The 13,828-nt window shown below is 40.7% G+C and overlaps 4 protein-coding genes, 1 long non-coding RNA gene and 3 other non-coding genes across 9 annotated transcripts; 5 read left to right on the top strand and 3 right to left on the bottom strand.

Annotated features, from left to right (window-relative positions):
- Nucleotides 1-301: 301 nt before the first annotated feature.
- On the bottom strand, nt 302-1,687 carry LOC130698081 (uncharacterized). Its single transcript, XM_057520882.2, has 5 exons — nt 1,625-1,687; nt 1,466-1,569; nt 1,170-1,382; nt 912-1,104; nt 302-850 (listed from the first exon to the last, which is right to left on the bottom strand). The coding sequence occupies exons 2-5, from the start codon at nt 1,567-1,569 to the stop codon at nt 431-433; spliced, it is 930 nt and encodes a 309-aa protein (XP_057376865.1). The 5' UTR covers nt 1,625-1,687; the 3' UTR covers nt 302-430.
- A 600-nt stretch (nt 1,688-2,287) lies between these two features.
- On the top strand, nt 2,288-2,359 carry Trnac-gca (transfer RNA cysteine (anticodon GCA)). Its single transcript has one exon. It is a non-coding gene; the product is annotated as a tRNA-Cys (tRNA).
- Nucleotides 2,360-2,569: 210 nt separating this feature from the next.
- Nucleotides 2,570-2,641, top strand: Trnac-gca (transfer RNA cysteine (anticodon GCA)). The gene has a single exon. It is a non-coding gene; the product is annotated as a tRNA-Cys (tRNA).
- A 75-nt stretch (nt 2,642-2,716) lies between these two features.
- On the bottom strand, nt 2,717-4,947 carry LOC130698173 (cytochrome P450 4C1-like). Its single transcript, XM_057520951.2, has 12 exons — nt 4,780-4,947; nt 4,603-4,712; nt 4,459-4,549; nt 4,200-4,397; nt 4,069-4,135; nt 3,878-4,004; nt 3,741-3,813; nt 3,570-3,682; nt 3,446-3,514; nt 3,199-3,367; nt 2,968-3,147; nt 2,717-2,880 (listed from the first exon to the last, which is right to left on the bottom strand). Exons 1-12 carry the CDS (start codon nt 4,916-4,918, stop codon nt 2,723-2,725), a joined length of 1,494 nt encoding a protein of 497 aa, XP_057376934.1. The 5' UTR covers nt 4,919-4,947; the 3' UTR covers nt 2,717-2,722.
- Nucleotides 4,948-5,287: 340 nt separating this feature from the next.
- On the top strand, nt 5,288-5,359 carry Trnac-gca (transfer RNA cysteine (anticodon GCA)). The gene has a single exon. It is a non-coding gene; the product is annotated as a tRNA-Cys (tRNA).
- A 444-nt stretch (nt 5,360-5,803) lies between these two features.
- On the bottom strand, nt 5,804-6,340 carry LOC130698119 (uncharacterized). Its single transcript, XR_009003179.2, has 3 exons — nt 6,200-6,340; nt 6,029-6,127; nt 5,804-5,960 (listed from the first exon to the last, which is right to left on the bottom strand). It is a non-coding gene; the product is annotated as an uncharacterized LOC130698119 (long non-coding RNA).
- A 1,189-nt stretch (nt 6,341-7,529) lies between these two features.
- Nucleotides 7,530-10,833, top strand: LOC130698036 (nuclear valosin-containing protein-like). Of its 2 annotated transcripts, XM_057520815.2 has the most exons (11): nt 7,530-7,919; nt 8,024-8,259; nt 8,320-8,454; nt 8,519-8,653; nt 8,722-8,941; nt 9,002-9,284; nt 9,345-9,636; nt 9,695-9,862; nt 9,930-10,259; nt 10,331-10,579; nt 10,661-10,833. In XM_057520815.2, exons 1-11 carry the CDS (start codon nt 7,640-7,642, stop codon nt 10,697-10,699), a joined length of 2,367 nt encoding a protein of 788 aa, XP_057376798.1. In that variant the 5' UTR covers nt 7,530-7,639; the 3' UTR covers nt 10,700-10,833. The 2 variants fall into 2 exon arrangements, with proteins under 2 accessions (XP_057376798.1, XP_057376797.1); XM_057520814.2 differs by having other exon boundaries at nt 8,722-9,284.
- A 607-nt stretch (nt 10,834-11,440) lies between these two features.
- LOC130698048 (F-box/WD repeat-containing protein 11-like) lies at nt 11,441-13,804 on the top strand. Its single transcript, XM_057520838.2, has 9 exons — nt 11,441-11,612; nt 11,683-11,825; nt 11,942-12,103; nt 12,162-12,338; nt 12,399-12,539; nt 12,602-12,724; nt 12,792-13,102; nt 13,170-13,241; nt 13,315-13,804. Exons 1-9 carry the CDS (start codon nt 11,588-11,590, stop codon nt 13,613-13,615), a joined length of 1,455 nt encoding a protein of 484 aa, XP_057376821.1. The 5' UTR covers nt 11,441-11,587; the 3' UTR covers nt 13,616-13,804.
- The last annotated feature ends 24 nt before the right edge of the window (nt 13,805-13,828 follow it).

Raw genomic sequence — 13,828 nt, 5'->3', positions numbered from 1 at the left:
TTCACGGCCGTTTGGTTCATTCTACGGTCGTGAGGACGCACCATCCAAAAGATAAGAGGGACGCGTGAATTTCAAAATTATTCACGTGTACATTTTTGAATTGCCTTGAGTTAAAACAGTTGCCATCATTTCTTCTGCCACTGATCCCAACTTTAGATAACAAACCAGTCAACACGAATTAGCGTGCGAGATAAAAACATTTCAAATTTAGTCCACTGTTTATTACGTATTATTACGGCGATAGCATAAACTGGAGATTACCAAATTGCTGCGTTTATTTGTGTAGAATTCAAACATCCCGTTCTTTCTATTGAACGTTTATTCAGAAACCAGTCGTGTTCATTGACCACAGCATTTCGATACGCAAAGAACCATAGGATCTTGTTTTTGAAATACAATTATTTGCTTACCGCCATAATCAAATGCTAATTCACATGGCCCTTCTGCACCGGCCATTCCAGTCTCGCGAATAGCCTCTAGGACACTGGCGGAAAGGTGAATTCGCTATTGCAGGCATTGCTGGTGGGACTGAAGAACACGTCTGCTGATCGATTGATGGCAATACAGTATTTGGTTCCATCCAATCGCTGACGGTCAATCTCGGCCGGCCGCAATGGTAGGTCGATCCGCTACGGTACAATTTGGCTCCGGTCCCGCACGACGGTTGCTGACTGCCCAATCGGCTGCATTTCATCGCCACGTTGGCTCTCGTCTGACGATGGCATTGCGTATTCGTCCCGCAACCCCAGTAGATGTGCTGGCCATCAGCTGGGCATCGGGACGGCTTCTGTTGGCACGATGCAGTCCGATCGGGATTCACGATGAGCCACTCATCATTTTGGCAAGGCCCCTATCAACTGCGACATTCAGCTGACCCCAATCAAAAGAAATTGAAACGTATAGTTTCAAACCTGTTCGTTCTCCTGGTAACATTCGTTGTTGAGGTAAACGAAATTGCTGAGTCCACGTTGGCAATAGCAATAGCCCATGTTGTCCGGCCTGTCGTACAGTTGCTGATTTCTAGGACACGGATTGCCCGGAACGCCCACCGGATAGCACTGGCCCTGATAAAACGTTTCTTGGCCCGATTCGCATTTTCTCATTCTGCATGCAAAAACAAATGCATTTATTGAAATTCAACTCGTCCTATATAAGAAGAGGGAACTAACCCAATCATGTACTGAAGACGGGCGTAGTTCATGAGCACTTGCTGTTGCTCTTCAGGTGATATCCTCGTCGCCAGGTACTGGATGTGTGGCCACCAGACGCTTTCGATGTACGTGACGAGGTTACCAACTTGAATGGAACAACCTGAAGCCAACGCGTTTCTTATTTGGCTTTCCATCCAACTCATTTTGTTCGCTATGTCACCGTTGGGAGAACTTAAATGTACAAACCCAAAATTTTGATTTATCTCTAAGCTTAACATTTAAATTAATTGGAAATATCGGTTTGTTTTTTATACCCATCGTAGTACTGCGTGGAGGCGTGCGTGAATGTTGGCAAATAAACGAGGCCGATCGTGACGATGAGACACCAGCCGACCATCAAATTGAACGTTGGCTTCATCTTTTCATTTCAAAGTTAAAAATGGACGGCCAAGAAAAGCTGTGAAAATATTTACCTCGTTTTTTTAATGTTGAACGAAACTGGGCGCCGTTGGAATACCAACTGAGGGATTTCCGTGAGTAGACTCAAGTAAAAGACGCTTGGCATAGCGACGTGATGGAAACAAGGCAGACGAGATTAGATTTATGAATTTACTGCTTATTACGCATGCCAACATTATCAGCATGCACTGTATACCAGTCTACGTGCGTTCAGCTGTTAAGCCTAGTCCCGTAACACCTGCGGCCTAACATTAAAGCTCAACGGTGTCGGCAGGTGTAGAGGTTTTAATCAACCGTTGCTGATGTCAACAAACATTTTTCTGTATATCTTTTAGACTATAGAATTGAATTGGATTAATCTTACGCAACCATGGACTAAATCCACTAGGATTTGAATGTTTTAAAATCCTTCTATCCTTATCAAGTAGGCATTGGCTGTATAGGCGTACTAACTGAAATTCCCGCTCCAATCTCCAATTGAAGGACGACTTGTAGTTTGATCTAAAAGAATTTATGTGTATTAGATACTGCACGCCAACTTAGAAACAACAGGATTAGTTGAAACATGACCCAAATCCTTGGGTTCTTACACGCTGAAATGTATGGCAATTACAGGTGTAACAGTGTTAGGTTCAGTCACCCATAGGTTTGTGTTATCTTTCAAGATTGGATAATGTGGGGGTATAGCTCAGTGGTAGAGCATTCGACTGCAGATCGAGAGGTCCCCGGTTCAAAACCGTGTGCTCCCTGTTTATTTGAACGTTTCGGGAGTAACGTGAGTTGTAGGTAATCATTTTGGGAAACAGTTTATTCAAAGTGTAAGTGTAAGAAGTGTGGACGATTGGTTTACCGCACATGTAAAAGGCGCCCTATGAAATATTGAGCAAAAATTTTATTATTATGGTACTATCGTATGATGGTAGTTTAAATTTATTTGATTTGATTGAGAGGTAATGCATGGGGGTATAGCTCAGTGGTAGAGCATTCGACTGCAGATCGAGAGGTCCCTAGTTCGAACCTGGGTGCCCCCTATTTAAAATCCTCATGGTTAAGAGACGTGTTCTCTGATAAGTGTATTCAATGAATTAAAGAGGTCCTTTTTAGACATGAAATCAACGACGATAAACTTGAAGAGTAATTCCGTTGATTGGTTTGAGAACCCCTTGCATGGAAGGAATGGGTTCGGCTGCCGTCGGAGGCGACGCTACTCGAAAACGACGTAAGAAAGTCGACACCACAATTTTGATTTCCATTAAAGCAAAACGTTGGCCTGTAAAACAAATCAAACGATGAACATCTATAGGGTTTAAATGTCTTTTTAGTATTTCCAAATAATGGGCATTAAAGCAAATATAACCAATGCAGTTGCGAGGTCCAGCGCTGAACGGAATGTAAGAATAAGGATGATGGCCTTCTATTCGATCCGGTAGGAAACGCTCCGGATCGTACTTACACGGATTCGGGTACAACCGCGGATTGTGATGGAGGCCGTACAACAGCAAAATGATATCAGATCCGGATGGAATGAGATAATCACCTAAAAAAATACCTTAAAAATCAAATAGACTTGCATTATGCTCTTACTTACCGATTTTAAAGTCCTCCTTAACGTGCCTCTCGATATGTGGCACGGGGGAATACATCCGCATTGCTTCTTTTATACAACATTCCAAGTAGGTCAGATCACTTAAATCCTGTTGGGAACACGGACGATCCGATTCACCGAAAACATCTCGCAGTTCAGTCCAAACGTTTTCCTACAAAATCATTTTATAATCACATTGCTTCCCCTTTAAACTATTAAACAGTCAAAATCGTTTGAATATTTCGTTTGCCTGGCATTCGGGATTGGTGGCCATGCAGTACAGGAACCAGCATATCGCAGACGTGGTCGTGTCGTGCCCCTGCTTAGGATTTTTATGGCCAGAACGTTAAATACAATTCTAATGCTGTAAGAACCTCAAACATGAAGGTGTCGATTTCTTCTTGAATGTCTTGGTCACTCAGTCCCGCGTTATTTTCATCGGCTTCAACCGCTAGCAGCAGATCTAAAAGAGCTCGACGGTTTCCCTCTTCATTGACTCATTAATATCATCGTTCGGGATTAGATCATAATCTAAAATAAATTACTTGGTTTGATTTCTCCATCGTCGATGAATTGAGCCTGGTTTTTCTCGAAAGATTGCCGCCTTTGTTTGATTACCTGTACAACCAAAGCTCAGGTAAACATCAAACAAGATTTCAATTTTAGAAGAAAGATCGGTTACGTTTCTTGTGAACGAATGCAAAGTGGTCAACAGACGACGATGTTCACGGCCTTGCTTTGAAATATAAAAGATGACATTAATGGCCAGCCAAGGTTTTGCAAATCTTTCCATTAAGATTTGAATGATTCTGTCAAAACACACAAGGACAATGTATCCTCCCCGTGCTAATTACACTTGAATTGTTATGCCACCTGTAAAGGGCTGTGACGTAATCAGACGACCGTGATTGCGCCTTCACCGAGACTCCCATTGAAGTCTCTGTTTAGCGTCCCAACATGAATTTGTTTTAGAGGAATCAACAAAGAAATCAAAAATCACGTACCACACACAATGTCGAGAGTGCAATTAGCTATGAAAGGATAAATGTTGAGCTCTGCAATCTCATCTCCATTCCCGATCCGCTTGTCCAATAAATCGCATAATATTTGACTCTCATTGTTAAAAACGTCAATGAAACTATTCAAAATTTGGAAATGGAAAGCCGGGGTCAACAAGCGTCTTCTCATTTTCCATTTAGCACCTTGTAATAAAGAATTGTCCCCAGAATTTGCATGTTCACCTTTGAAGACGAAATGTTTTACCTGTACTTAAAAGAAGTCCATCGCCCAACCACGGCGAAAAGAATCTATAAGTTTCCCCCTTATCCAACAGCTTTTGACTTTTCAAAATAGACTAAAGAAACGTTTTTAATATGCTACGTCAAAATTTAGTCGCAATTGAATTACCTCCAACAGCTCTGGTGATGAAATGCTGACGTAACACATCGGCCCCATGTAGACGCAATAGATTTCGCCATAATCCCGAGGCCAGTCCACTTGCAACAACCGGAGTATGTCTTGACATGAAGAGTTACGTAATTAAAGCACAGAGCAAATTGAACGATTTGAACATTATGACCTTACAATCATATTTCCCTTGAAAGGACAGGGCGTTACCGACAATCGGAAGAGGTTGAGGTCCTTGAGGCAATTGACGGATCAAAACGCTGAAACGATATGCGTTCAGAAGAGATCGTACAATCAAGCTGACAAGCCAAGACATAAACAACGTTATCAGAAGCGGAACGAATGAAATGTTTTGGTAGAACGACTCCATCTGATTTGAAAACACAACGCAAGCAAATAGAAAACACTTGTAAACGCTCCTGTATTTAGTCGCGTAGTAATGTAATAGTGGACTGTTTCGATTAAGGAATGAGCGATTTGCCGACGTTATTGTCCCAAGAGTTAGAAAAGAAAGATAGATTTTAAATCATTTAAATCTCGGGGGAGTATAACAGATGTAGCTCACACTTCGGGTGGAAGCTGTAAATATTCTGTGACATCCACTTAAATGATATTGTTTAATAAACCCGTTTTCTTGTTCAACGTTGTCAGCCACTAGAGATTTACTTTAATTAAGATGTTTAATGGGGGTATAGCTCAGTGGTAGAGCATACGACTGCAGATCGAAATGTCTCCGGTTCAAACCCGGATGCCCCCTCATCACCAATAAAATTATTCTGTTGTACCATTCCCGAATTTTTAAAACAAGTTGTTCAGGTAAAGAAACTTCATCTTAACTAAATAGAGGAGCTATTCCACTGGATCCTTCGTGGCTAAAGTTACCCTCGGTTGTGAGGTTTCCTAGTCTTTAAGTTGAATTCGATCGTGCGTGAAAAATGTTTCGTGACTTCACCCGAATATTGAGAGGGGGTATAGCTCAGTGGTAGAGCATACGACTGCTTATCGTGGGGTCTCCAATTCAAACCTGGGTGCCCCCTTCAACAATACTTGAAAGCTTCGATTTTATGCTATCAATTTAAGAGCCAATAAAGTATTTTCGTACTGTTATCCAATCCACAAAATTTTGAATATTTTCCACCTTGTATTTCTCGCACTGCATTGTTTGCAGTGTACCTCATTATGGCGATAATAGACTACAATGGTTACATTTCAACACGATGCCTCAATTAAGCTTTCATCCAAAATGTTGACGACACACGCCGTTCTGATCACGACTGTAACCTGTAGCGCATTCGCGAGTTGGTGATATGCCAATTGCTGTCAAATTACCTGGAAGAGGCCTCCTAATGCTCACCGTTCTATACATTATGGTGACCAAGTATTAATTTGATCATGTTGTGCATTGCAATTCCAATTAAATACTCACACCAATTTTTGTGTTGTAGTTTCCACTATTCCCTCCTCGGTCACAATCTCTGTTGAATCAACATTCACCTGGAGAGGAGCGTCACAGTGGCCAGTGCTTCTGTTTTGCCAGATAAACCGTAACTTTGTGTTTCAAGTTTCTCAACATAAAAAGAAATTGTTTGTTACGTACTCTGCCGATTCTGTAGGTGCTGAATCGATGGCCGTTAAAAAAACAGCCAGAATTGAGAACGCAATCGTTAGTTTCATTACGAACGGGGCTACAGACTGTCAAGTTGGAGCTAAAGAATCAAATTCACACTGTTGAGCTCTCACAGAGTCCCACTGTCTTTTATGCCAGAATATCCCAGACCCTAGGCAATACACAACAGGTGGAAGAGGCCCATAACTATTCTTCATTTTTTGCTGGTAAACGACCTTAAATTAACTTTGAAAAATTGAAAAGTCATTCTTCTTTATTTCATCATGGCATCAAACTATTTTCGCAACCAAACAGTCATTGATTTCAATGCAACCGATTTCAGACAGCCGATGCAGAATTCCGTTTACTTGAATGTGAAGTTTGCTTGTGAAGCAAATGAATGGTCATTATTCTCATTGAAATGACTCATCATATTAGCATAACCTTTCGTACCTTGGCAGAAAATTACTAAGAAAAGGATAGACGGGAAGAAAACACTTTTCTAGTTAGGAACAAAACGTTAGATAAAAAGAAATGAAAAGAAACAATAAGGCTCAGTTTTTTTTAAGTCAAGGAGAAAAACAGACAAGGGATGCTGTTTAAACTTCCTTGATCTGCGGTTTCCTCGAATGCTATTGGTCAGAAGCTAAAAGGCGGCCATCATGCTTTTGAAAACAGGGATGAGAAAGAGGTTTCAGCAAGTCCAGTGCAGCAACTCGGCAACACTTTCTGTGGAGGGACGAGGAGATTGATGGATAAAGTCGTCAGCTGGAAAATGAGATGTTGCCAAGCTTTAAACAATAAAAAAAAAAATTTGCTTTCCCTGTCGATATGCAAAGTGCTTTACTTCGTATTTAGGCTGAACTATGTAATGAGGAGAATAGCTCAGTGGTAGAGCATTCGGCTGCGGTGCCGGATGTTCGTGGTTCAAACCTTGGAACCTCCTTCCATTCTTTCTCTATGACTAAACGTTCTGGTGCTAGTGATTATGAACATTCATGTAAAGTAGTGGACCTAAGATAATGAGGACAATTACATAGATGAAGCACCACAGAATAAGATAGTCACTTTTTAAGAAGTAATTTGCACTATAGAAATTCTAACGAATAATCCACTATTTCTCTGGCCGGGAGTGTATGCAATCAACTCAGAGACCCACAACCTGTTTGGATTTTTGGAAATGTCTACTATAGCAAAAGAAATCTATTGGACACCTAGCAAAAAACTCACAGCATTCGCAATTCATTAGGGTTTTTGGAAATGGCGCCCAGCAAAAGAAATTTGCCGGGCCGGGTTCTGCCATGAAGCCTCAAGTACTACGTCAGTGGTGTCGTCTGCTCCTCAACGCACGTGTCGAGGTATGGCCACCCTCGTCAGTTGAGAATATTTGAAATTGTGTTAGCTGTTCCTTTATGCAGAGAAGTGAGTTGGATGAAAGTAAAGACTCAAAAGCTTTCTAACTTAGAAGAGTGTGGTAATCGATTGGGCTCCGAAAAGAATAAGAGAAAAATGTCAGGTGGAATCGCCAAAAATAATAGGCCAGCTTCCTACTACATGGATCGGGCTCTTATTCCTAGGGTCCAACGCTATTTAAAAGAGAACAGTCATAGAACATACATTGATATAGAAGAAATGGCAGACTTGTTGCAGAGACAGTACCCAGATTATGGAAGGAAGAAGAAACTTGCTTTTCGTAACTCTGTCAAACAAGGTTTGTGGATTGGAAATAAGTAAAAACAACCAATTTGCATGTAGAGCAAAATTTATTACAAATACAGAATTAACAACCATTTTCCTGTTGTGTGATCGTTTCAGCATATGAAGACATTAGAGCAACATTGGATATCAAAGAAGACAGTAGTGATTCAGATCCTTATGAAACTGCTAGAATTCCTGATACACCTGAAACCAGGGAAACTGCCAACGAATCTTTACGGAGTATGTATTCCACTAACCGCACAGAAGATAATTCCAAGTTGGATGATATAATGGTCATTGATGTACTTGGTGACCACGAAAAAGCACCACCACAAAGCACCCCAATGAAAAAGGTAAATGTGTTTCAAAATTTCTGTAAGATGAGAGATATTATTATTTTGCAATTTTACCAGAAAATCGTCAAAAGGAAAAAGGTCGAATCTGATATTCCAAATGGAACAACCAAAAAATCCAAAACAGTAGAATTCAAGTCTGTCATATCTATTACCAAATTCTCTGAAGTTGGAGGCAATGAAAAATCCCTCAAGGTAACATTCATATTTACTCAAAGTTTGGTGATTCACTTTAAATATAAAATTGTCTGTGCTTTAGGAAGTTCGAAAGCTTATTCTTCACATGAAACATCCAGAAGTCTACCAACATCTAGGCATGTCTCCACCCAGAGGTTTTCTTCTTCACGGTCCTCCTGGCTGTGGAAAAACTCTGCTTGCTCATGCCATCGCGGGTGTAAGTCTTCAGTCTTTTATTCTATTATTTTATAACTTTACGATCCTTTTTTTTCCATCACTATGTAGGAGTTAGAAATTCCATTTTTTAAAGTTGCCGCACCAGAATTGGTTTCTGGCGTCTCTGGCGAGTCTGAGGAGCAAATTAGGATGCTGTTTGATCAAGCTACATCAGCCGCACCATGTATAGTATTCATTGACGAGATTGACGCCATTACGCCCAAGAGAGAAACAGCCCAGCGAGAAATGGAGAGGAGGATAGTTGCCCAGCTTCTCACCTGCATGGACGGTTCGCAAGTTGTACATATTTTACACATCTTTTTAATAACATACTCTTTTCATTATACAGATCTTAGCAGTCGAAATAACAATATTCCGGTGTTAGTAATCGGTGCAACAAACCGACCCGACTCTCTAGATCCTGCATTACGAAGAGCCGGTCGATTTGACCGTGAAATCTCACTTGGCATCCCAGACTTAGCGGCTAGAGAAAAAATCCTAAAAGTGGTTTGCAAGAATCTCAGTTTATCCGCCGATGTGGACTGGAAATTCTTGGCTTTAAACACCCCGGGTTACGTTGGAGCCGATATGCTTGCATTGGCTTCCGAGGCTGGAATGGTAGCAGTTAATAGGTAAATTTAGCATTCTTGGTATGTCTCGTTACAGCAGTTAATAAGCTTGTCTTTTTGTAGAGCATTTGGCCGAATGGAATCCCTTTATTTGGCTTCCATTCAACCCAGCGAAACCCCAGAACAGGAAACAATAACAACAGAGGAGAAATCATGGGTTTGGCTTTGTCAACAGCCAGAATTTGGCACTGAGCAGCTCCAGGACATATCGATCACGCTTGATGATTTTAACGCTGCCCTCAAATGTGTCCAGCCTTCTGCTCAGCGCGAAGGGTTTGCTACCGTTCCCGATGTTACCTGGGACAATGTGGGAGCACTGTCGCACGTCCGACAAGAACTTCATTTGGCTATTCTGGTCAGTTAAATCATGCTTCAATTTTTAGAGACAATTTTGATTTTCGACTTAATTTTAGGCCCCCATTCGTTACGAACAACATTACGAAGCTTTAGGACTTTCTAGCCCTTCTGGCGTTTTGCTTTGCGGTCCTCCCGGTTGCGGCAAAACGCTTTTGGCCAAAGCCATCGCCAACGAAGCCGGAATCAACTTTATTTCAGTCAAAGGACCGGAATTACTAAATATGGTAAGAAATATATACTCTGCGAATTCTCGCTTTAGTTTTTAAAATATCGTTAATTGTTTATTAATAGTACGTCGGCGAGTCGGAAAGAGCTGTCCGGCAGTGTTTCCAGCGAGCCCGCAGTTCTGTACCGTGTGTAATTTTCTTTGATGAGTTGGATGCACTCTGCCCACGACGTTCTGAACAAGGCCATGAGGGTGGAGCCAGTCGCGTTGTCAATCAGCTACTGACCGAGATGGATGGTATTGAGTCACGTCGAGGGGTTTTCCTGATGGCTGCCACCAACCGGCCTGATATTATCGACCCAGCAGTCCTTCGACCTGGAAGGCTGGATAAAATTCTTCACGTTGGCTTCCCGACAGCGGAGGATCGGGTGGACATTCTGAGAGCCCTAACTAAGGTTGAGATAGCAAAATGGATTAATATTTCGAATGATTATGAATATTATTCTATAATTCTTTCCAAATACAGAACGGTACAAAGCCAACTCTAGCTGCCGATGCCAACTTGATCGATATTGGCTTGGATCCGAAATTAGATGGTTATACAGGAGCTGACCTTTCCTCATTGGTCAAGGAATCGGCCACACAGGCGTTACAGGAATTTGTTTTTGGCCATAATGCCGCTCGAAGTCCCGATATGGAGATGGGCGATGTATGCGTGCACCTGCGTCACTTTCAGGCAGCCATCACTAAAATTCGTCCTTCGGTCAACGAAAAGGTAAAACGTTCATTTGTTTTACATTTTCTGATAATTTATTGAAACTAGATTAAATTTTAACATTTTTTTTTATTTTGACAGGACCGTAAACATTACATGGGCATGTCCCAACGACTTTGATTGTGCAAAAGGTTCAGGGTTGAATACCCTTGAAAATAATTGCGCATTCTAGATTCTAATCTTCCGTTCTGACTTGCCCTTACAAACAACCGTGTTTTGCCTTTATTCGACATACAAATTGTTTCTAATTGTAATGACATTTCTTTATCTTGTAACAAACACATTGCAGGTGGGCAGCCAAGCAAAACAATGTTTCCAAACGGAAACCGAAGACTACGCAGTAAGTTTCGCAACGCTCTAGCCTTTTGTGAAATGCGCTGTCCTTGATAATTTCAACGCTGTATCAATATTTACCGCGCCAGAACGAAAGGAGGCAAGCAGGAAATGAAGATTTTAGTTTAACATTATCACTTGGTGCATCCTTCTATTTATCGTGGCTTGCCCTTGATATTTTGATTGACCGCGTCGTTTATGAATTCCATGCCCCACCTGTCGTCGGCAAAACCACATCATTAAGTACATAATAGTGCCAAATTCCACATTTGTGTTTTTAGGTTCGCATGTGGTTCTAGTGGTTTGGTTTTTTCCTTTTTATCATCTGTGTACCCTTATTTTTATTACATTTGACTTGGCCGAGTTGAATGTCCTAGAATCAGGAAACGAAACAAAAACTGGAATCTGCCGCAACAACCTTTGTCCGGTAGAGTTGGGGGAGGGGAGAAAATCAAGGACCCAAACTTTCTCTTCGAAGAAAAGGCGCTCTCTCATCACAAAGGAGTTGTCACTGCTACGTACAGAACGTGGCCCAAGGACTCTCCAGTTTTTTTAGTCATTTACCGTCGTCTGCTTTTTTTTGTGTGTCTTTGAGTAATCAGGTGTTTGTCACGTTGAATTGAAAGCCTTTAATAGTGCAATCTAGGCTTCACACATCTTAATCCAGCCGCTAAAATGGATATCATTTATAGTCTTCAAAGTATAGCCATTTGAGCTTGCATTGCTTTGCCTTTTGCTATTTTTGTTGATTTTGTTATTTGCTTTTGAAGGATGGAAATTGCTGGAAGAAATTGCAGTTGAAATTTTTCAATACTTAGATGTAAATGACTTGCACGCAGCCGAAAGAGTGTCACCTGTCTGGAAAGAGATCATAATTAACGGAAAGTTATGGGAAAAGCTTTTTAAAAGAAATGTAAGCTAACATGTGGCACAATCCTTCCATTTGCTTGTACATTTATCTGTTAAATATGCAAAGTACTAAAATAACAGCAATTGAGAAGTGGTTAAGAACATTTTCTCTGCTTTCAGGTTGTATTATATCCACCATGGAAAAAAATGAACAGTATTGTAAGAAAGCAGCAAACCAATTCCGATATTGCATTAGTCGTAGAAGAAGATGAAGAACAAGTACTTTGGAGTGAGCAAGAGCTTTTCAGAACAACATGTCTTACTATTGCTGATTCACTAAATGTATGGATATGTTTTTATACTTATTAGAATTATATTTAACTTTTAATTTGTGTGATAGATCCTAGAAAAAAACTGGACGACAGGAAATTATCAAGAAGAAATTGTGCATCGTGGAGCAGTTATAGGTCCTGTTAATTCAATCACGTTTCTAATGGATGAAAAGCACATTGTTCGCCATGTGGATTCAGAAAGGACATTTCAGTTTTTCAACCGATGGTCCCTTGATTTGGAAGAGGTGTGGTTGTTTTACTGCTTTGTACACTGTTCAGCAACATCATTCATTGTTTCTCTTTAGTCAATTCCTTCTCGCACTGATTCCAGTGGAAATCAACACCACCATTGTTTTGTATCGTGTTTCGATTTCAGCGACGAGCTTCTAGTAGTTGGATATGGCAATGGGGTGGTAGATGTCATATGGCGAAAAACAAAAGAAACTGTAAGTGTTCTTTATTGCTTCAAATGCCTTTTACTTATTTAATTGCTTCTAAATTCGTATAGCTGCACACATTCCGGGATTTTGATTGGCCCAACAACCATAGCGTAGACGAGGACGACCAAGATAATTACGTGACAGAAAAAGTTATCCTTAGCCCCAAACGACAGTTTCTTCTTTCTTATTTGGTATGATTGTTTTATTATGTTTGGTTATCATGATTCAATTGATATCTTCTGTTCGTGCATCATTTAGTATACCACAACTTCATATTTCCTCACCTTGAGGAAAATAAGTGACATCAAACACATGATAATTGCTCATCAGTTACAGCTGGACGAGAACGTTGAAGAGTTAGTCAATTTGTACATGGATGATGTTTACACCATCCTTTTTATCCGCTCAAGAAGTGGCCGTGGCCCGTCCGAAGAAATCTTTGAAATCCGCTCAACCGATTCCTTTACTCCACTTCATTCAATTTCAGTTCAAGGTGTCGTATCTGCATACCATTACCTTGATGGACTGCTCGTCATCGGTACCCAGGTTTCTAATAGTCAATTTTTAAGGTAATTTTTATACATATTTTTAATAAATTCGAGAGTTAAATCATTTACCAATTATTCCTGTCTAAAGGGTTTGGAATACAAAGACGGGCAAGTCAATTTGGGATGTGAACCTTGACAAGGAGAAAATAGTCGACCTTCGGTGCGTAAAAGATAACTTAATGTATTGTTTTAGATAGTGAAGGACTATATCACCTAAAACAATGTTTATTTAGGATTATCTCCGACAAGTACATTGTAAGTGTTAACGGCACTGGAGAGCTTAAACAGTGGGATTTACATACTGTGCTCGATCACGCCGTGCCGGCCGACAAAGCCCTATTGCATAGAATAGGGAGCACAGAGAATTTATGCTCGTGTGTCGGCGGAGGCATGGTGGCTGATGAGTATCAAGTTGTGTTGTTCGGATTCTTCCGTACCACTCCCATCAAGGGCCATGAAAGTCCAATAATTGTGTCTTTGGACTTTATGAAGGGCCAGAATCATGTTAAAAAACCTTTACCACAGCTTTACTGATTAGCTTTAAGCTTATACTCTTTATTTCCTGCCCTGACTTGGCGATTATAACCGACTCCGTCTTTCACCGTTCCACTTTTTGAATTTTAACCGAATTTTCTGCTAACATCATAGATTCCTACCTCCTGAATGCTCGTGAGTAATCACATCTTTACGGTGAGCCGTTTAAAAATAAATGATGATGTTTTGGATTCGGCGACCTTTTATTAGAAG

Source organism: Daphnia carinata, chromosome 9 (genome assembly GCF_022539665.2).
Source record: "Daphnia carinata strain CSIRO-1 chromosome 9, CSIRO_AGI_Dcar_HiC_V3, whole genome shotgun sequence".
Lineage (NCBI taxonomy): Eukaryota > Metazoa > Arthropoda > Branchiopoda > Diplostraca > Daphniidae > Daphnia > Daphnia carinata.
This window is presented reverse-complemented; position numbering and strand designations above follow the sequence as displayed.

What these genes read in the sequence shown, in the direction of transcription:
- LOC130698048 (XM_057520838.2), top strand. Translation starts at nt 11,588, where the DNA reads ATGGATATCATTTATAGTCTTCAAA. An exon ending in GGCGAAAAACAAAAGAAACT is followed by an intron (nt 12,540 to 12,601) that starts GTAAGTGTTCTT and finishes AAATTCGTATAG; the next exon opens with CTGCACACATTCCGGGATTT. An exon ending in AGTTTCTTCTTTCTTATTTG is followed by an intron (nt 12,725 to 12,791) that starts GTATGATTGTTT and finishes TGCATCATTTAG; the next exon opens with TATACCACAACTTCATATTT.
- LOC130698036 (XM_057520814.2), top strand. Translation starts at nt 7,640, where the DNA reads ATGAAAGTAAAGACTCAAAAGCTTTCTAACTTAGAAGAGTGTGGTAAT. An exon ending in TCGTAACTCTGTCAAACAAG is followed by an intron (nt 7,920 to 8,023) that starts GTTTGTGGATTG and finishes TGATCGTTTCAG; the next exon opens with CATATGAAGACATTAGAGCA. An exon ending in GCAATGAAAAATCCCTCAAG is followed by an intron (nt 8,455 to 8,518) that starts GTAACATTCATA and finishes TCTGTGCTTTAG; the next exon opens with GAAGTTCGAAAGCTTATTCT.
- LOC130698081 (XM_057520882.2), bottom strand. Translation starts at nt 1,569, where the DNA reads ATGAAGCCAACGTTCAATTTGATGGTCGGCTGGTGTCTCATCGTCACG. An exon ending in TCCACGCAGTACTACGATGG is followed by an intron (nt 1,383 to 1,465) that starts GTATAAAAAACA and finishes TGTACATTTAAG; the next exon opens with TTCTCCCAACGGTGACATAG. An exon ending in GTTACCAGGAGAACGAACAG is followed by an intron (nt 851 to 911) that starts GTTTGAAACTAT and finishes CGCAGTTGATAG; the next exon opens with GGGCCTTGCCAAAATGATGA.
- LOC130698173 (XM_057520951.2), bottom strand. Translation starts at nt 4,918, where the DNA reads ATGTCTTGGCTTGTCAGCTTGATTGTACGATCTCTTCTGAACGCATAT. An exon ending in TACGTCACAGCCCTTTACAG is followed by an intron (nt 4,005 to 4,068) that starts GTGGCATAACAA and finishes GTGTTTTGACAG; the next exon opens with AATCATTCAAATCTTAATGG. An exon ending in CGATGGAGAAATCAAACCAA is followed by an intron (nt 3,683 to 3,740) that starts GTAATTTATTTT and finishes GAGTCAATGAAG; the next exon opens with AGGGAAACCGTCGAGCTCTT.